Source organism: Setaria italica, chromosome V (assembly GCF_000263155.2).
Source record: "Setaria italica strain Yugu1 chromosome V, Setaria_italica_v2.0, whole genome shotgun sequence".
Classification (NCBI taxonomy): domain Eukaryota; kingdom Viridiplantae; phylum Streptophyta; class Magnoliopsida; order Poales; family Poaceae; genus Setaria; species Setaria italica.
The window spans coordinates 116,273-136,343 of record NC_028454.1 but is presented as its reverse complement, the minus strand read 5'-3'; the positions used below and the strand labels follow the sequence as shown (position 1 = coordinate 136,343).

At 49.6% G+C, this 20,071-nt stretch overlaps 3 protein-coding genes across 3 annotated transcripts; all 3 read right to left on the bottom strand.

Annotated features, from left to right (window-relative positions):
* Positions 1–307: 307 nt before the first annotated feature.
* Positions 308–1,961, bottom strand: LOC101770168 (receptor-like serine/threonine-protein kinase At1g78530). The gene has a single exon (XM_004967261.3). The coding sequence runs from the start codon at positions 1,761–1,763 to the stop codon at positions 495–497; it is 1,269 nt and encodes a 422-aa protein (XP_004967318.1). The 5' UTR covers positions 1,764–1,961; the 3' UTR covers positions 308–494.
* A 6,884-nt stretch (positions 1,962–8,845) lies between these two features.
* On the bottom strand, positions 8,846–10,751 carry LOC101780431 (protein FAR1-RELATED SEQUENCE 5-like). Its single transcript, XM_004971403.2, has 3 exons — positions 10,246–10,751; positions 10,060–10,140; positions 8,846–9,965 (listed from the first exon to the last, which is right to left on the bottom strand). The coding sequence occupies exons 1-3, from the start codon at positions 10,417–10,419 to the stop codon at positions 9,123–9,125; spliced, it is 1,098 nt and encodes a 365-aa protein (XP_004971460.1). The 5' UTR covers positions 10,420–10,751; the 3' UTR covers positions 8,846–9,122.
* Positions 10,752–10,902: 151 nt separating this feature from the next.
* Positions 10,903–12,597, bottom strand: LOC101769758 (S-type anion channel SLAH1). The gene is made up of 2 exons (XM_004967260.4): positions 11,676–12,597; positions 10,903–11,300 (listed from the first exon to the last, which is right to left on the bottom strand). The coding sequence occupies exons 1-2, from the start codon at positions 12,552–12,554 to the stop codon at positions 11,037–11,039; spliced, it is 1,143 nt and encodes a 380-aa protein (XP_004967317.3). The 5' UTR covers positions 12,555–12,597; the 3' UTR covers positions 10,903–11,036.
* Between the last annotated feature and the right edge of the window lie 7,474 nt (positions 12,598–20,071).

The window sequence follows — 20,071 nt, the reverse complement described above, 5'->3', positions numbered from 1 at the left end:
GAGAGGGTAGGGGCGTCGGCGGGAGGAGGGCGCCGGCCGCTGACGGAGGGGGTAGCGAGAGGGCTTGGGGCTGGGAGGGGAGGGGCGGGTGCGTGTGTGCGTGGGGCGGGGCAGGGAAGAAGAGGCTCCAGGCAGAGAAGGAGTAGGGTCATGGGGGAGGGCAGTATTGTCTTTTTTGCCATAGCATTTATTACCTTTAGTTAGTTTTAGTCACTGAAGCCAAACAGTCTTTTAAGAGCTGACTAAAATTTTTTTAGAAGCTAAAATTTTAGAAGGGTGGACTAAGTAACTAACCAACAATGATGGATGGAAGAGGAGCGACAACTAGCAAGGCCCAGTCAGTAATGCAGCCCAGTGCTAGCCTCCTCCGACGATAAACCCAACTATTCCAATTACTAGGAGTAAGTACGTACATCGCTCATCACTATACATAGCCAGGCTAGCTATGTAATACATGCACTCTGTCTACACTATAGACAAATTACTAAATTCTACTAGCTACTAGGATCTTCATCAATCCCTTGTTGGTGCTCGAGGATTTTGACGACCTGCGCCATGGTTGGTCTGTTGGCGGGATCGGAGTCGAGGCACTTGTCGGCGACGGAGAAGAGCAGCCTGACCTGGTCCTTGTGGGCGGGGAGCAGCTGGAGGGCGTCGTCGACGGCGTGGTCCTCGCGCTTGTCCTCGATGGCCTCCTTGACCCAGGTGACGAGCCTGGTGCCGTTCTCGAGGAAGGACTCGTCGGTGGGCCTCTTGCCGGTGAGCAGCTCGAGGAGGACGACGCCGTAGCTGTAGACGTCGCCCTTGGTGGTGGCCCTGCCGGTGTCGAAGTACTCGGGCGCGAGGTAGCCGAAGGTGCCGGCGACGACGGTGGTGACGTGGGTGGCGTTGGGGCCACCGGTGAGGAGGGTGGCGAGGCCGAAGTCGGAGAGGCGCGCCTCCATGGCGTGGTCGAGGAGGATGTTGCTGGACTTGATGTCGCGGTGGATCACGGCCGGGATGCAGTCGTGGTGGAGGTAGGAGAGGCCGCGAGCGACGCCCACAGCGATCCGGTACCTGGATGGCCAGCTGGAGAGTCTCTCCTGGCTCGAGGAGTCGTGCAACAGGGCGTCGAGGCTGCCGTTGGGCATGAGCTCGTATATGAGCAGGTTGAAGTGGGGCGCCGCGTAGTATCCGCACAGCGGCACGATGTTGCGGTGCTTGATGTCGCCCATGGTGTCCAGCTCGCGCTCGAACCCGCGATCCATCTCGGCGCTGCCACGGTTGAGCCGCTTCACGGCGAACAAGCTGCAGGGCGCCTTGCCGTCGCCGCCGGCCTTGCCCACGACCCTTAGCCGGTAGACGGTGCCGTACCCGCCGGCGCCGATGACGTCCTTGCTGGAGAGGCCCATGAGCATGCCCAGGAACGACTTGGGGCTCAGCGACTGCAGCGCCTTGTTGCCGCCGCTGCCGGAGCGGAAGATGACCATCCTGCCGCCGGCGAGGCTGTTGTCGATGATGCGCTTCTTGCGCGCCCACTTCTTGTAGAGCAGGAAGGAGATGAGCATCTTGGAGGCGATGAACAGCACGGAGCAGATGCTAACGTACAGAGCCACCAAGCTAGGCCGAGGCATCATCGAGCTGATTGATCGATGAAGATTGAAGAAAGAAAATGGCCGGGCAGGCAGGCATGCATGTGAATGGCCAGAAGCTAGGACAGAAAGAAAGAGAGGAAGAAAAAGGGCCCCGGCCCGGCTTGCAATCAATGGGGCCGTTCGGATCATGTGAAAGGTTGGCACCGCCACGCCAAACCCATCAATGCATGCGATCTACTCTACTTATCATCGCAACCATCGATCTGGTTAATTCGTAATTACAGTAGTGATCGAGTAACCAGGATACACCATTATAGCGCGCGTAGCTCTGGTCAAACGACGTAACAGGAACAGGACCAAGATCTCTGTAGCAGCTAGTGATGATGTCCATGTCGGCAGCCGCCGTGCGTTCTCACCCAAGGCAACGCAAGGTAGGCAGTCGCTTTTCCTTGTCGTTGTCGTGCGTGGCTTACGAACGAACAAAACGGAACTGCTCATCGTTGAAAACAGCTGGATGGCGGCTCCATCACTCTCGTCTCGTGGACACGTGCTCCTCTCCTCCTGCTCCCAGTGCCTCTCACCTTCCTTTCCTTACAGCGCCACACTCATGGCGAGAAGGCGCGCGCAGGAACGAAGCGTGGGGAGGGGGCTATGGCAGATCCACCCTCGGTCGAGCACCGAAAATGTACCCCGCCACTGGAGGCGGCGGGCCCGCTTGGCGGCCACAGCGCCTGGAGCACGGGGCGGGCGGGGCCAGCGGCAACGCGGCCGCGCAGCGTCTCAACCACAGACGCGCTCTCGCCGCCGACGGTCGTAGCAGCCTCTGCAGCCCTCCCCTCTGTCCGTGCATATGGCCGCTGCTCCCTCTGACGAGCTATCTCTACTGCACACAAGTTGTTTGTAGAAATGCCTAATAACAAGAACGGAAGCAAGAGCCTGTAATATTGTACATGATTATGACCCCGCGCAGGTATTAATCTATCCACAATATATATTCATTTGAATTCAATATCCACCAATTTCCTACCAGCAGCTGGACGTAACCAAAACAGCAATTACTAGCATTACTCACTGAGAAATGACTAGAGCTATTCTTCTGTGCTGTATAAATTACCATTTATATTAATTATTTCTCAAGGAATTGTGCTTCTTTTGTGGTACTCAGTTTGTTGAAACGATTATTGCTCAAATTCGTGCCAAATGGTAACATTCAACTGGGTTCCATGGCGACTCAGCTGAAGGAAACATGTCTCTCTAATTAGGAAAAGCATATGGCTGCCTGTACAAGTCGGAGATAACTACTTGCTGTTAATAAACATAATTAATTATACTTATCCTTAGTCTCGCCGAATACAAAGAAACCATATAATAATGTTGTCTTAATCTCATGTAAAATATGGGCTTAAAATTTCATAACAACTATTAGAGAAATCATATAGCTCTCTTAGTTTTTGAATTGCAAATACTGCTCTTCTAATGTTTTGGGCCACAGATGTGTGCTTAAACAAGCATCAAGAACAAACTTTCTGCATGTATCCATGCATGAATGGCTATGTGAAATTTAAATGCTATGATATAGAACATATGAATCAATAAGATAGTAGGTTTTGAGGTTGCAACCTAAAATTAAAGCACCCGGACAATACTGATCTGAAACTTGGTAGATAGTTCGAGAGCATATATAATGAGTTTATTCCTGTAAAACATTTTACATAACAGTATGTCCATAGCTTTACTTCCTTCATGACTACTTAACCATTTTTCATTTTTATTTTACAGTGTTGATTCTCTGAATGTCAACTGTCACAAGATATTAAGAACATGGAAATCGTACAACCAAGGTAATGTAAATCATTGCATTCTGTATTAGATCTAATTATTAAGCAATGAATCTGTAATTCCCAAAGCTTGCAAAAAATCGAAATGCTATCTGATCACTTTTTAATCTCTGTATGCCACTACGGGGTGTTTCCAGGAAGCTCAGCTGCTCATGGTTAATCCTTAATTCCTTATATACTATGCTTGCCTGGGATATGCCTTGGGACTGTTGAGAAGTTTGGTGCCCCTTGCTATGTTAGTTTTGCACTACTGAACCCGCCTAAAATTTCTAAACTAGCTCTCACTCACATGATGTCAGCCATAAGCTTTATTTCACCTTTGATAAGATCTGAGAGTGCTCATACACAAAACAAGGTGGAACAGTAAGGTAATGTCTTTGCTATATTCTTGATGTCATTTTACATAACCCTTTTATTTTAAAAAAATCATAAACCTGAAACCAAACCTCATATAATAAGATTCAGATTCCACCTTCGTTGACAGGTGCATCAGTTAAGCCTGAAAAGACAAGTTATGGCAGCACTTTTTGTTGTGACTGCAACATCTCCTCGAGCACTGTTGTAGAAAAATAGAACGAAGACTCTTGTCAATCTTTTGCTGTATAAATTGCCTGTGATCTGCCTTCATCTCTGCGTTAACCTATTTGTCAGGTGTTTAGGTTACGCCAGCATTTCTGATATGATCTGCAGCATCCCCAGCTGGAGCACTTCTGAAGAAAATAGGATAAAGGCTATGAGGTCAACCTTTTGCTGTACAAATTGCAAGTAGCCTCTGCATGATATTCACATGTATATCAATAATAACATTCCCTTGTGTTGTGCACTTGTCAGTCTTCGATGTTTATCTACAATTACTTCATGTTTGTAGTTTATGATTTATGATATGCTGGCCACACTGGTAGCATGCTCACACCTTTTTGAGTTGACATATGCTCTCAACATATTCGATGGAATGCCTCAATTGCTTACCTAGCTCCTGCTCTAATTTGATTCTGGTGTCTCTGCGCTATCATGAATTTGTAGTTTTTTTTAAGTTTCCGGGCACATTTATTTCTATCAGGTAGCTCGATTTATGTATAGGATACGATGACAGTGCGGCGAAACTTCTTCATCGATCTTTTGGCGCACGAAGCGAATGAGTATCGAAGATATATTAGATATATTCCTGCTGACATAAAATAGATTTGATTGCCCTTTGGATGCGTGGCGTATAGCTTTGTTTAATTAAATAATTATGTTCTTGATTAAATACTGAATTAATATTTGTTCTGATTTTTATATTATTAGTCTTGTTGAATGCTATATGTGTATTGCAATACCAATATTTGATTGCCCGTAGCAACGCACGGGCACGATCCTAGGTCCTAAAAAAAATAGAAAAATGTACCTCACTATCCCTCTTGGACTGAAACTGATCTTGGTCCTTCAATTAGTAGGCCTGCAGTATCAGAATCCGATAGGTACCGTATCTATGTATCTTCTAGAAGAAAGTTGCTTATGAATTTTAGGTAGCAGCAGATTGGTATTGATGGGTTTTAAGGTTTGTTTTCCAAATTTCAAGCTCACTTTTCTCTCTGATGGCGGTGCATTCAGTTTCAGTTCAGTTTATATCTTTACAAAATGAGATCGTGCATTCAACTTCAGTTCACTTTATACCTTTACAAAATGAGATCTAATATGATTACTTTAGTTTGTTATTTGAACGTCAACATTTTGAGTGAACTACTTTAGCATTTTAGATACGTTCATTTTGAGTGAACTACTTTAGCATTTTAGATACGTTGCACCAATATTTTATACATACTATTTCAACATCACTGTATGAAATGCTGAACTAGTTTATTTAAAAAATATTTAACTTCTAAGAAAAAGCTGGTAAGGTAGGTGGTTGTGCAGCATGATACATCCTGGTCGATGGTTGCAGCATTGCATTGCATTGTGCAGTGCTCTCTCGTGCGAGGACTACGATTCGAGGTAGACGATGAATAGGAGCCGTGACCATATCGGGGTGTGGGTGTGGGTGTGGGTGAGAGAGGGAGAGCGCACCCGGCCGGACGGCTGGGGCTGCACGTACACATTATAGATCCGGGAAAAAAATTGCATGGGAACGGCCCCCATAACCATCGCTGTGCGGCCCCGTCTCGATTTGCGTCGCGTGTGCTGTCCAGCGATCCTGGACCCGTCTCGATTTGCGCCGCGTGTGCTGTCCAGCGATCCTGGAACGGAAGCGCGCGTGGGAACGGCCTGGCTCCGCCTCGACTCTCAGCTCGGCTGCCAGCTGCACGCTCGCTCGTTCCGCAAGCGGCTCGCTCCGCAGATGGAAGCTCGGATCTTGCTCGGCTCGCTCCGCCACGCCTTATCCATTCGTCCGCCACCGGAAACCATCCTCGGAAAAAAAAAATCGCCGCTGCCTCCGTCTCCCTCCTCCACCGCTGCCGTCTTCCGTCGTCTGCCGCCGGCCGCCCCTGCCGCCGTCCTCCGTCGTTCGCCGCCGGTTGCCCCCGCCACCCTGGAGCCCGGCGGCCGCCCCCGCCTCCCTCCGTCGTCCAACTCTCTGCACCGAGGTGGAAAAGAATGTGTGGCCTGCGGTCGTCGCTCCCACTGGTAAGGTAAAGCCTATGATTTACAAGACGTTCCCTCATCTGAAGCAGCTGATGCGCACAGGTTGATGGAAACTAGCACCCACATTGGCAAGATACTGTGAGATTAACTGGCTTATTTGTGTCCTCTATTTTGACAGAAATCATATCTTCCAGATGCCGGTTCGAGCAGTACTGGTTCCCGCAGGGTTATGATGCTATTATCTGTTATTGTGATTTCTGAATGTGCATGTTAACTTCCTCCAAGCTTTTGAGGCTAATTGTGATTTCTGAATGCAGGGGGTAAATTTCTTTTGGTTGTACTCCATACGCTGTTCAATTATCTCATTGTCTATTTTGCTACTGAATAGAGCACACTAATGCTATTAGTAGTTTTAGGGTGCTGTAACAGCATAACTGCATAAGTGTGCAACTGTTTGCTTTGGGTTCTTCTTTTTCAGTTAGCTAAGTGATTTTGATACGTGCAATTGTCTGGTTTGGATTCTCTACTTTCACATGAATCATCATCCACCAATACTGGTCTAAAAGTATCTTTTACTGCACTATATCATGCTACATTTGTGTGAATGTGATTTCTGATTGGCCCTTGCAATTGCATAGCTAAATTCACTTCCTGACACTGAAAAGAGAAGCACAGTTGTGATAATATTATCACCATATTATGTCACTGCAACTGCGAAGCTGATATGCAATTGGTATTTGTTTCATTGCGTGACATGTAATGAGCAGTCTCGTATTATCAGAGGAGGGAATCACATCACCTGGCCTTCTCTCCTAGGAAAAAATTGAGAAGGTTTAACTTCTTTGTTGGTGTTCACTATTCTGATCTTTAAACGTTGTTCACAGCCTACTGTAATCATTCAGCAGATGGATTGTCAAGAAAAGGAGGACAGAATTAGAAGAGATCTGCCAAAATGCACACATAGAACCTGATGTCAGCACGGCTCTGAACAAACTGATGCTCTGATCGAGAGCTCCTGGACTAAGTCTGCAGTGATATTGTCCTCGATGAGATCGAGCTCACCACCTAGTTGGAAGTCAAGTTCTTGGAGCAGTCCGGAGTGTGAATGTTTGATGTTGTAGTTTGTACTTTGTAGTAATCACATATGTACAGAGATGATCAATGTATCATCTTTTCTTGACATGATCAATGTATCATTTTTTCTTTTGATATGAAATTATATATGGATGTTCAAATTTCTGGGATGGTATAAAAAAAGAAGAAAAATGACAACAGGACAGAGTGTAATATGGTAAAAAAAAGAAACAAATTATGTGATCTCATAAATGGTTGGTTCTTCTAAAACAGCTTAGATGAACAATAAGCATCAGTAAAAATAAATTTATGCTGTAACACAACAAGGTTACATATTTTCTTTATTTGTCGGTCCATCAAAATCCAATTTTCTAGCAGGCAGCTGCATTGTGGCAGCTTGATCAACCCAAAGTAAGATACTTGTGTATCCTCCTCTAATATATGGAACGCTCATGATAGAAAAATTCCCGTGCATATTGAAGTATGGTATTGTACTGTTAGCATCAACGCTACCATCATTTAGATCCTGTCATAGAATATGAAATTGTTCATAAAAATCTCATATTCATAAAAATAGTATGTAAGCAAATAAATATGAAAAATAAATGCAGTTGAAGCCAAAAGTCTTACAATAAATTTATCTGGGCCAGCACCTTCATAACTATTTTCCGCTACATTATTTGACTCTTCTCCTACAGTCAAACACATATAGTTAATAATACAAGTATAGAATAAAACAATAATGCTAGAATTGGTACAATCAATACCTTTATTTTTAGCAGTTTTCTTCTTCTTGCATGTATTCTTTTCAAGGGAGATGGTCCCTCGTTTACTCTTTGCACCTTTTACCACCTCAGAAACTCTAAACGATATTGTACCTTTAAATGTATCTGTTGCGAAGTTAGCTGAAACAAGAGGAGCCTCCTTCGATTGTTCTTCCATCTTGCTTAGATAATTATCTGCATCCAAATCCAACTTATCCATAGCTTCCTCCAAAAGATCAAGAAGTTCTTTTGACTTTGAACACTTCAATGCAATAGATGTTGCCTTCCGTGAGATACGTGCGGCATGGGTTTTTAAACTTTCCTCCTCAGATCCTTGTTTCTGAATATAAAATCCTCTCTTTGCATATTTTGTCCATCTGTGCTGGATATATTGCGAAGGCAAAATGAAAACATCGTTGACATTGAAGACTTTGAAGGTATGCTTGCACAATATACCTATCAGATATGAATGCCATGTTTCATTAATTTGTATTAGATGCTGTATTATTGCAATTTCAAATTTGAATATATATATATATATATATATATATATATACACACACACGTACCTATGGATTCGTACTTCCTGCAAGCACATGTAATAGTACTGTCTGCTTTGTTGAATATGACAGTTACTCCATAATCAGAATACATATGTGTAACCGTATATGTCAGAATTGACCCTTCGGCTTGCAACAACTTACAAGAGAATGAAAATTGTTTGTTAAATTCTTCCTCAAACTCTTTATACATCCTCCTTGTATATGACTCAGCTGCGGTCTTCAACAGAGGAATATGAGTAACTGGGCTCTTTCGACGTGAATTAAAATCTTCATCCAACTCATTATTACGAAGACTACTGGAAACCTTCTCACATTCTTCAAGAAGTTCCGAAAGACCCAGTTTTCTACGAAATCTTTTCTTAAATACATTATTCATACCTTCGCTCCTTTGGGTCGAGTTCATATCAGCTGTAAATGAGTCACGATACACAGCAGCCCATTTTGCCCTCAAATCATATAGGTTTGCCATCCATTTGTTGTCCTCAAGGTTATAGTCACACAACAATTCATCCCACTTCTTTTTGAAGTAAAACTCCGATCTGTCTTCATAGACACATCTTTTAAAATCAGGTAGAAACTTGTCAGGATGCTTTTGAATTACATGGCCGAGATGTTTAGCAGAATTAAGGTAAATATGCCACAAACAAAGGCGATGACTTGTGTTTGGAAATACATAAGCAATTGCTCCTGCCATGGCCGCGTCTTGATCAGTGAAGATTGTGCTCAGATGTTTGCCTGACATTGCTGTTAGAAAGGTTTCAAATAGCCAAACAAATGATGGTATAGTCTCATCAAACAACAATGCAGCCCCAAAAATGATAGTCTGCTTGTGATGGTTGGTTCGAGGAATGGAGCAAAAGGCATTTCAAACTTATTGGTCTGAAACGTTGTGTCAAATGACACAGCATCACCAAAGCATGCGTAATCCATGATAGATTGGCCATCTGCCCAAAAGAAATTAGCTATCCGACCATCTTTCTTGTCTATTTGCATGGCATAAAAAAAAGTTGGATCCTCTATCTGCTTACGCTTCAAGTATTCCAGTAGTGTTTCTGCGTCATTGGATTCTAAGTACTTCTTGCGCTCACGGCCAATCTCATTGTTGCAATCCATCCGTGAGAATGGCACTTTGTCGGCTCCTCCATAAAACTCCTTCATAAACTCAAAAACCTGGGCTGGCTTCATCCCGGATTGCCTCATCTGCCCAATTAGCTTCCTGTCCGCTTCTTGAACACTTCGTTGGGACCTCAGCTTGTCCCTTTTATTTGGACTAGCAAGGTAATGGTTGTGATCAAGTATAACCTTTTGCACCGTCCAAATCCCCTCTTTACTGACACTAAACTGAACACGAGCATCGCAATCCGTCCTTGTAGTGTGCCTTGATGACTCAGTTTCTCGATGACCTTCGTTACTACAAACCAAATACTTTTGACGTAGAGTCACATCACCTCGTCGCTTTGTATGGCTCTTTCTAATACTAAACCCAATCTTACCAGCATAGGTGTTGTACATCTCATAAGCTTTATCCTGTGATTCGAAAGCCATTCCAACTTTAGGAACGATCATAGGTTGCACAACTTCATCAGCCATCTGTTGTACATTAAGTCAGAATTAATGTGACTTACCTTTACGATACGAAATAAATTACGCTCTCAGTTAAATAAATTATTTGTAATTTAGTTACCTTATCTTGTGCTTCATCTGCTATTTCTTCAGGTATCATGCAACAAACTCTGGTGTTATTGTCGGAGTAATTCTGTGCAATCTAGCATATATATGGTCACAAATCAGTGGAGCTAGAGGTCATGTAACACGGTCAAACACACACGTGAAAACTCATGATGACCAAAGAATGTGAAAAAATATGTACCTGCGTTGGCTGCATTCCGTTGTGTGCTAGGACAGGCACAGACGACACCATAAGCGACGAGTCGAGAACGTTGTCCTTCTCCTGGCTTCCTACCGCCATTGCAGTTGTGATATGTGAGGAGGCTTCTCCTGTCGTGGAATGCAGACTGCTATCCTCCTGGCCTCCTTCTCCCATGACGACTGCTACGGCTGGGATGCTCGTCGAAGATTTTTATGGCGGTTGTCCTCGTGTGCCACGATCAGGATCGCACAAGGACGTCTTCTCCTGATCGAGGCTACGGCGTTGGAAAACGGTGGCAGCGTCGGCGGCACACAAGGGGTGCGGTGGTAGACAACGAACGGATCCTCACGCGGAGGTTTTGACAAGAGGCGGCGCGGTTCTCATCTAGCGGAGGTTTTAACGCAAGCGGACGACGGCTTCTGCTAGATGCCCTGGTTTCTGTTTTGACGATGAGCCGAGCGAGCGAGCTAGCGATGGATCGATCGAGCGAGCCGAGCGAGCCAGCGGCCAGGCGTTCCCACGCGACAGAGCCGAGCGCGCGCTTCCGTTCGTGCGCTGGACATCCACGCGGCAGAAATCAGGAGGGGGGCCGCACGGGAGTGCTTTGGGGACCGTCCGCACCTAATTTTTCCCCATAGATCCGACCTCTCCGTCCCATCCCAAATTACTATTTGTATACACATACATACGTACGATACACACACACATACACACATACATACAGGTATATCTGGAGCAAGCATTAGCTGCATGTGTATGTGGCCGGTCAAGAAGCTAAGCTAGCTAGCTTTTTACATAGGTAGGTGGGGGCAGTCGAAGGGGTCGTCGTGCGGCAGCAGGTCGGCGGTGCGGAGGGCGCTGAAGAGCATGAGCGCGAGGGTGACGGCCACGGACAGCACGGCCAGCGCCAGCATCAGCGCGTTCGCCGCCGCCTGCCGCACCTCCTGCGCGTACTCCGCCGACGCCAGCGCCAGCACCGTCACCGGGAACGAGTAGGCCCACCACGCCACGCTGAACCGCCGCATCGCACGCCGGAACAGCGCCGGCCGGGAAACCTGCAGGCCACCATATATATGCTTATATTACACACACACACACACACACACACATCGATCCAATGCCAATCCAGTTCATGACGACGCACGCATGCACACAGCCGTCACGGTCACCACCATGGAGACCTGAGAGCTACTGTAGTTGGCAGTGAGTCTATAGGCACTAGCTAGCTACACAGATGTATATCCTAGCTGATGGAACGAAGGCCAGGTATCTTATTAGCTACTGTACTAGCTTTTTCTCCACCAACGAGAATAAAAAGGTTGACATACAGAAAGTATACTCCATCGATCGATAATGCTTGTGCACTAGCTAGCACTTGCTTTCTTTTTATATTAATTAAATACTAGTAAGTAACTCATGTATGCACGCACCAGGGACGCGAAGAGGAAGAGGGATACGAAGAATAGCATCTTGCAGCATGTGTCGAAGGAGGCTGCTATGGCGTCCCAGGCGAGCGACGCCATGCTGGGCGCCGCGAAGAAGAGGAAGAAGACCGGCCGCAGCACGGCCGGCAGCGAGTCGGAGCCGGGGAACCTCTGGTAGAGCGTGACGAAGAGCACGAGGTAGTGCGCGGCGCCGACGGCGAAGATGGCGACGGCGGCCTCGTGCCATCCCATCTTGGCGGCGGCCCTGGCGGTGACGAGGTTGCCGATGACGGTGATGAGGCTGGCCGGGTTGGCGACCATGGAGAGGAACTTGCGGCCCCGCGTGAACCACTGCCCATAGACCTTGACGTCAAGCGCCAGGATGGGCAGCGAGAAGGCCCACCAGAGCAGGCGGTAGGGCGCGGCGGCGGGGCGCAGGAAGGGCGGCGCCGACTGCAGGAGCAGCAGGCACGAGATCCAGGGCGCGAAGAGGTAGTTCATGGCGACGTGGTGGCGGAACTCGGCGCGCACGGCGGGGAAGCGGAGCAGGCAGCGCGCGGCGTACAGCGCCGCGAGGGCTACCAAAGCAAGTAGCGCCAGCGACCACAGAAGGAGGAAGGCGGCGGAGGGCAGCGACCGCACCATCGGTGTGCTCGATGATGAGGAGTCGCCGTCGCCGTCGCCGGTGAGCGTGCGCCACAGCAGCGCCTGCCCGCTCAGCGCCAGGCTGATGCGGAAGTAGCCGGCGTGGAACCGCGTCAGCATGCTGATGCTGCTACTGCTAGGGATGGAGCGCCGTTTGAGGGATGCAGCTGCTTCAGCCGCTGCCGCCGCCGCCATTGTTGTTTGACTGGTGGCCGGGCTACCTAGGTAGCTACCATCCATGGGTATTTATAGGCCTGTGCAGAGGGTGGCTTCATGTGGTCGAGGCTGTATTCATTTTGGAAGGAATTGCATTGAGAGGCTAGGTGGCTCCATCTTTTTGCAGTCAGTCAGTCAGTCGCAGTCAGGCACTCCGGCCCACTAGGGTCCCGTTTGGCAAGGCCTGAAAAAACAGGTCTGGCTCCTATGAAAAAGCAGCTTTTTCTAGCTCTAGCTTATTTTATACGAAAACGTTGGGCAAAACGACTTCTCCTAGCTTTTTAGAATGTAAAGAAGGTGTCAAATGTCCAAAATACCCTTATATATTTTTCTCTCTCTTTTCTTTTTCTTTTTTTCTCTTCATTTTTTTCTTTTCCTTTCCTTTTTTATTTCTCTTTCCTCCCCCTCTCTTCTTTTCCCCTTCTCTCTCCTCATCCTATCCCGACCGCCCCTCCTCTCTCCTTATCCGATCCCAGCCGGCCCCTCCTCTCTCCTCCCTCCTCCCTCCCGGACTCTCCCTCCCGGCGGTCATGCCCCCACGCCGTGGCCCCGCGCGAGCGCGTGCACCCGGCGGGCGGGGCGCAGCGCAGGGAGGCGGCGGGGCGTGGCGCAGGAGGCTGCTGGCGCGGCGCAAGGAGCCGGTGGGGCACGGCGCTGGGAGGCGGCCATCAGCGCGCGTGCGCCGGGGAGGAGAGCAGTCGGGGAGAAAGATGGAAAATCACGTACGTGGATGGAGAGAAGCCGGGGGAAGCCATATTTTACGGCTCATCCCGTCCAGTTGTTTTTGCTAGTGGCTTTTGCGCGGCTCACGAGTTGAAGCCGTTTTCATTTGAGGCGTTTGGTACAGCTTGTGCAAAAGCTGCCGCAAGAGCCGGTGGGAGAGCCGTGCCAAATGGGGGCTAGATAGTGTGAGATATGCGTGCATGTTGCCCACGGTGGCGCTGACTTGGATCGCAACCACATCACGCATGCATGCCTTAGCTTTCTTTATCTCCATTATCTTATTGTACTAATAATATTATATATTTCTCCATCCATCCGAATCAATTAGCAAATGGATTATTATTGTATATATTTTTATTCATGTCATGCGAGAGGCACGCACGACCGATGGTGCTTAGCTTGTTTTAAATTAATAAAGCATGCATCAGCACCCCAACAATATATCCACGTAATATAAGGTTGGCGACCACATATATAGCGGGAATTACCGGATGCTTTGCTTAATTACCACCGGGAGGATGTTGATCCATGATGGATTAGAACATTTTCAGCAGTACTTTTTGAGTAGGGGCTGCCCCTATAAAGTTTGTTTTTTTCTCTCAACTCTAGTCATACTCTTTAAACAATCCATACCGATAGAGGGGTTTTTAGAGACCCCTCAAGAATGGAGGTTGTGGGGGAATTTTGGAGGCCTCCATAAAATGGAGGGTTTAGAGTATTTCCAGCAGTTCTCCAATTTCCAATCCAACTACCGTAGAGATTACTTCCTATTTGACACTACGAAAATGACTCGTTCCTTCCTTAACCCTTAGAATTTCTTCCTTCCTTATTTGATACTGACCTCAACTTTCATCCCAAAATGACATTGCTGTTAGTTCCGTTGGACCGTACCGTGAAAAACCTTTAGAAACCTGTAAGATTTTTCATGGCTGGACAAATGTACCCCTGACCAAGGGCCGTTTCCTCACGCCAGCCAACGGAGGAATCGATTCCTCCCTTTCTCTCCTCTTCCACTCACTCCCTCTCTCACCCCGAGCCCTACATTGCCTGGTGGCGGCAGCACGACTTCGAGGCAGCAGGCGGCGCGTATGGATGGCGAAGGCACAGATCCGACATTCCCGATTCCCAACGGGTTTAGAGCATTTTCATAAGTTCTCCAATTTCCAATCTAACTACCGTATTGGGAGAGTTAGTAAAAAAATAGTGCTCCGGTTGAGATAGGGGTTTAGATGACCTACTAAAGTTGCTCTAATGGACTTGCAAGGTGGAAGCGTATTAGCGTACTCTCGTAGCGGCGCTGCCTCTTTTTCAACACAAACAACATTGTACGAGACGATCTCCATGAAACAAGTAAAAGAGAGTACCTGAATCATGGAATGGGTTTTGACTCCGACGGGCGTATATATATCTTTGCCTACCAGGCCATATGCATGCCCAAGCGTGCATACAACTTAGCTAGCAGCTGTAGTCTAGTTAGAACCACCTTAAAGTTTCTGTCCGGCATTTTATTTCTTTTCGGCTGAAGGCACCTGACTTCACAAAAGTTTCTAAATGAGCTTTGTGTTTATCAGCATTTGAGAAACGACAGCATATAAGCTTCGAATATTTTGAGGTAACTTTGACTACATTGATGGGATTATATAATATATGGTCAAACTATACTAGATGGTGTGAGAAGAAAAGGATAACTTGGTAGTGAATTCAGCTGAAAGATCGCTTTGACTAACCCATCCAATCCGCTAAATCCATCCTTACTGTTGGTGGTCAAATTGGAAAAGATTGGGATTGGAGCTAGAAAAGTAAAGACAATTGTATTTGATCGATTGGGTTCAACCTCAATCGGCCGTGTCTTTATATTTATAGGGTGGTGAGATCTTAGTCCGCTAGAAAATCCTTTTACAAGTCTTAAATTCCTTAATTCTTCTCGGACTCGCTAGAACGGTCAGACCGCTTTGACAAACCGATCGGCCTTGCCAGATCGGCTTAATGTCAAATTTGACCACGAACAGGAATCATTTGCAACAATAAATAAATAAAGCCTACGTGCATTCCTCGCTGGAAATTAAAGGGCTAGCAGACCATGCAGCTTTAGACGTGCTGGTGTTGTTGCACATTATTTTACACATAATTAATAAAATAGTTAAAGAAAAAAGGAAATAAAAGAAAAAGGAGAAGCTAAGGGTCAGGTGGAGGTAGCACAAGGTAAGCGCAAGCCGCCACCACACGCACTAGGGCCGGCCGGGCTCACTCACCTCGCCATCACACGTCTCCATGGATTTGGAATTGATATCGTGTTAGGTACTTAGGTCTGGGAAACGAAACGTTCGTCTTTCTTTCTTTCTTTCTTTCTTTCTGAATGAATTGAATATCCTTGCATTACAGCATATGTGCACCATGACAATGCGTGTATGGCCATTTCATTTGGATTTGGAATTGATGTCGTACGTGTTGGAACGTTTCCAAGCTAGCAACAAGTTTAATTTGCTCGAGGAGGTGTGGGAGAGAGCCGATTATTACAGATGAGATGGGAAGGATATGCTTCCGTAATAAAGCTAAAGCATCGACGAAACGGGAGCGGTGTACGTGGGCTGCACCTACGCCTGCCTTCCCATCCCGGGTTGGAATCTAATCGCAGGCATCGGTTCCTTGCGTTTTTTTTTTGTTGGACTGATGGATCGATAGATGATGCCTCATCGACGCCAGGGACATGGATGGATGCCTCAGCTCTTGGGATGTTAAGTTCCTGCTGCAGCCTCCTGCTTGCTCCTGGAGAAGAAGAATTAAGTTCCTTCGATCTCCTTGCATCAGTGCTGCAACAAGGCTAAGCGAACACGTACTTTCACATGCATGATCCGAAAAACTAATTCTCTCTCCTTCCTTGCATTGCATGGAAAAGGCACTGAATGAAGCTAGCAAAAAATTTAGGGAAGTGCTAGCGCCCGGACGTCCGATAATTTTGTTTTATCGGGCGCTCCGTCGCAACATTGAAAAATAACTATCGAAACATCAAAAATCAACACTTGCAACACCGAGGATTGCAACACCTTTACGTGCATGAAACATCCCGAATTGCTTCGTGCAACATTCAAAACAGACACATTGCAACAACAAAAAAACATCTCTTACAACATTGCAATAACGAAAGAAGAAGAGACTAAACAAAGAAAATAACTATATGCAACATCATGAACAAGTTGGTGCAACACCCGATTGCTGGCAAGTCAGACTGTTGCAAAACAGATGAAACATCAAAAGCCACCATTGCAACATCCAAAAATAACTATTGCAACACCATGAGGTACCTATTGCAACACTCAGATCCACGACAACCAGCCTGGATCCGGGGCGTTGGGTGCTCCCGGTTGGTTGAGGACGCCTGAGTGGGGGGAGGGGCACCTCCAGGGTGGGGGACGAGGTTCCCGAAGTGGAGGAGCGTGCCGCCACCGGGGTGGACGAGGAGGACGCCGTGGTGGGGGAGCGCGTCGCCATTGGGGTGGGGGACGAGGCCACCGGGGTGCGGGACGAGCCTGCCGGGGTTGGGGAGCATGCCGCCGCCGGGATGGATGAGGAATACATCGGGATGGAAGGTTGAAGAAGAAAAGGGATAGGGAAGAAAAAAACGGTAGAAGGAACGGAGTGGTGGGGAGCGTCCGACCGTCTGGACGCCCTGACCATAGCGTTTCCCAAAAATTTAACTTGCCGGCAGCTGGGCCGATACACGCAACGCAGCTAGCAGCCTCTTAATTTGTTCCTTTCTTTGAGCTAGCGCACACTTTCATTCATGGGCCTGCAACTGCCAGCTGATGGATGATGAAGACTACTCTTTTCGATCTTTTCTTATATCTTATCTTATTATTGGTATTACTATTAAATTAAATGAGGATGAGGCCGCTTGACCCCGACTCGCCCCAACCCGCCGGCCCCACCGCACTGGCACCGGTGGCCACCCCAGCGACCTCCCTAACCCCGCCCGTCGGTCCTGCCCCTCTGGCACCAGCGGCCACCCCGACTGCCTAGCCTCTTCTGGGGACCCAGGCTCTCCCCCGATGCTCCCGCATGGCTTAATGCCCAAGTACGCGCCATCGCTCTCGCGGCATCCCCATCCCGCTGCTCTGAGGTTCCGCCCTCAACCTCCTTGGCACCGGCATTTTGCCCTCCCCCTCTACCCTAGCTCTCACCCTGCTCCTACCCCTGCTCCCACTCTGCCACCTCGACCTCCACCTCTGCCCAAAAACCAACCTCGCCGCTGGGTCTCCCCTCTCACTCCTCCCCGCCGCGGTGTGCTGTTCGCCTCCGCCATCCTTCTGGACTTCCATGTCCTGGTGGTTTGCCCCTTCTCCCCGTCTTCCCCTTTTGCCTCCCCCACCCTCCTCTGGGTCGTCCACGCCGTTGACACCTCCCATGTCAACTCCTCTTGGATGGCAGCCGCACTCACCTTCCTCTTCTCCTCGCCTGCCGACCGGTTCTCCATGGAGAATCCCCTGCCCGGTGTTTTCTCTGCCCCGGTCTCCGCTCCGCCGTGGTAGCTGCCATCCTCCGCCGCGGTGGGCTCTACTTCGGCGGTGTCCACCTTGTCATCCTCCCCTCCCGGCTAGCGGCCATTCAATAGGCTTTTTTTTTCAAATCCCCGTTGACTTGCTGTCGGTGGGCCCCCCTGCTGCTAGCGCCCGCATGGCCTTCCCCCTTTTGCCGTACCAGCGCCTATCATGGGGTGCTCTGCCCCTAACCCTGGTGCTCCCCACTCGGGTCCTCCCCCCGCGCCACCCTCATCTCCCTCCCGTCCCGTCGCGTTTATGACGCTGCGTAGGGAGGAGAATCCGACCGCCCCTCCTCTCTCTCTCTCGGCATGCCCTTGTCGTCTACACCTGCCCGGGGCTCCACGCCACCTCTCTTGCTGGGCGGCCCCTTGCTCTGCCCCTGCACTCCTGCCCCTCTACCATCGCCTGCTGTGGGTGATGGCCTGGGTAGTGCCTCTGCTTGTCCCTTCTCGGGATTGTATGCATCGGTCACCTCCTCCCCCGCTCGACCTCCGCGTCGGCCTCCACCCCCTTCCTTAAAACCCTTCTTCCCCTCGCCCACCTCACCCACATCCCCCATGCACTACTTCCGCTGCCTCGGTCGCAACCACTCCATCGCTAACTGCCACGACCCGGTGTGTTGCCAGGGCTTTGGGTTCTCCGGCCACCGCTTCTTCGAGTGCTCTCTCCGACACTAATGCTCTGCCAGTATGTCGGGATTGCCTTTGCGTGGGGTGGCGCGCCCCTGCTCGCCACCTCATCTGCCCACCCCCTTTCGTAGGGGTTGGGTGTCGCCAGCCTCTCCCGACAAGGCTGGCTCCTCTATCAGCGCCCCCCACGGCACCCCCTCCTAGCTGCCGCCGCCGCTCCCCTTGGGGGCGCTGTTCGACGACTTCCCTCCTTCGGCTGGCACCACCGTGCCTCTGGCTCCCTCTGCCTTGCTGGCCTCTACTCAGGGCTCATCTGGGGGGTCGGTGGCTCCTCCTGCGGAGCCCACCTCTCCGCCAGCTCTACCACGCTCACCTCCTCCGCTGGTGCCTCCACCGGCAACCTCTTCTGGGTGGATTGCCGCGACATCTACATGCCACCGATCAATTGGCCGGCCTTGAGCTGCTTTGTCTACGCGTTTGTCAGCCCCGGCTCCTGCATCCCTGGTACGCCACACCCTCATCCTCAGTGACATCCTCCTTGGTGAGCATCACCCCATCCTCTCCGCGGCTCGTGGCGCTGGCATGGTCATCTTCAACTCGCGGGTTGTATGTGACTCCATGGTTGATGGCACCGTCCACTTCGAGCGCCCGGATTAGATGGAGTTCAAAGGCTCCTTCGAACATGGTGGCTTTACAACCCTCACCCTGGAGCGGTTCCCACTCCTGCACTAGAACAAGGCGGACATCTTCGTCGCCATGGGGGCTGTGGCGAACCCTACTCACATATCTCAAGTCTGCCTCCTCAGCATCGGCTACACTGTTGTTATCATCACCACCAAGTTCGAGAGCTTCTCTGGCATCCCCACCTCCCTACGGCTCAAGAAGGACAATGGCTCCTACTCCCTCACCGACGTTTGTCGCGTCTGCCGCTGGGGTGAAGGGCCTGACTCTCTCGATAGGGGCCCTCTTGGTGCTGGCTCGGGCGCTGGCCTGGGTGCTGGGGGAACCTCCCTCCTTGGCGCTCCCAGTGGCCTTCTCGCCCCTGGTGGTGGCGTGGCTCCTCTCGCTCCCCCGGGAGGCCGCGCCGACGGTGTGGTGATGCATGATGAGATCCCTGCCCTGGACCCAGCTCAGGCAGAGCCGGCCATGGTGGTGCTCTCCTGCCTCCCGTTCCCATTACCCGTGGCCATGCAAGCGCACGTGACCCCAGGAACATCTTCATCCTTCTAGCGGGGCCCTCTGGGGAACTCGCCTTCTTCAAGGTCCCCCGCCTATCCCTACCTCCGGACTCCGTTGGCGCGCTAGGGGCTCCACTTGTCAACCTTGTCGCTGGCACGTTCGGCATCATCCACAACACTGTCGCCCTCCTGAGCACCCTCTCCTAGGTCAGGTGCAACATATGCACCCTGCCGCGTGTCTGCTGTGCCGCAGACATCCTCAGCACTGCACACGCGGAAGTGGCACGTGCGTGCTCTGGAGCTCCTACCGCTCCCTTGGTGGACCCTGCACCGGTACCGGTGCCCTGCCCGCACCGCGCATGGCACTGCCGCCCTTTGCCCGTCAAGTACGTGGGTCCACGCCTAGGAGAACCCACTCTTCGCCATGATGCTCGCTAGGGCGACGCATCTCAAGGTGGTGCGTTTGGGTGCCC

Excerpts from the sequence above, each read along its gene's own strand:
- LOC101769758 (XM_004967260.4), bottom strand. The coding sequence starts at position 12,554 with ATGGATGGTAGCTACCTAGGTAGCCCGGCCACCAGTCAAACAACAATG. Across the intron at positions 11,301-11,675 it reads TCTTCCTCTTCGCGTCCCTG|GTTTCCCGGCCGGCGCTGTT; the intron begins GTGCGTGCATAC and ends GGTGGCCTGCAG.
- LOC101770168 (XM_004967261.3), bottom strand. The coding sequence starts at position 1,763 with ATGATCCGAACGGCCCCATTGATTGCAAGCCGGGCCGGGGCCCTTTTT.
- LOC101780431 (XM_004971403.2), bottom strand. The coding sequence starts at position 10,419 with ATGGGAGAAGGAGGCCAGGAGGATAGCAGTCTGCATTCCACGACAGGA. Across the intron at positions 10,141-10,245 it reads ACGGAATGCAGCCAACGCAG|ATTGCACAGAATTACTCCGA; the intron begins GTACATATTTTT and ends TATATATGCTAG. Across the intron at positions 9,966-10,059 it reads CAGATGAAGCACAAGATAAG|ATGGCTGATGAAGTTGTGCA; the intron begins GTAACTAAATTA and ends AATGTACAACAG.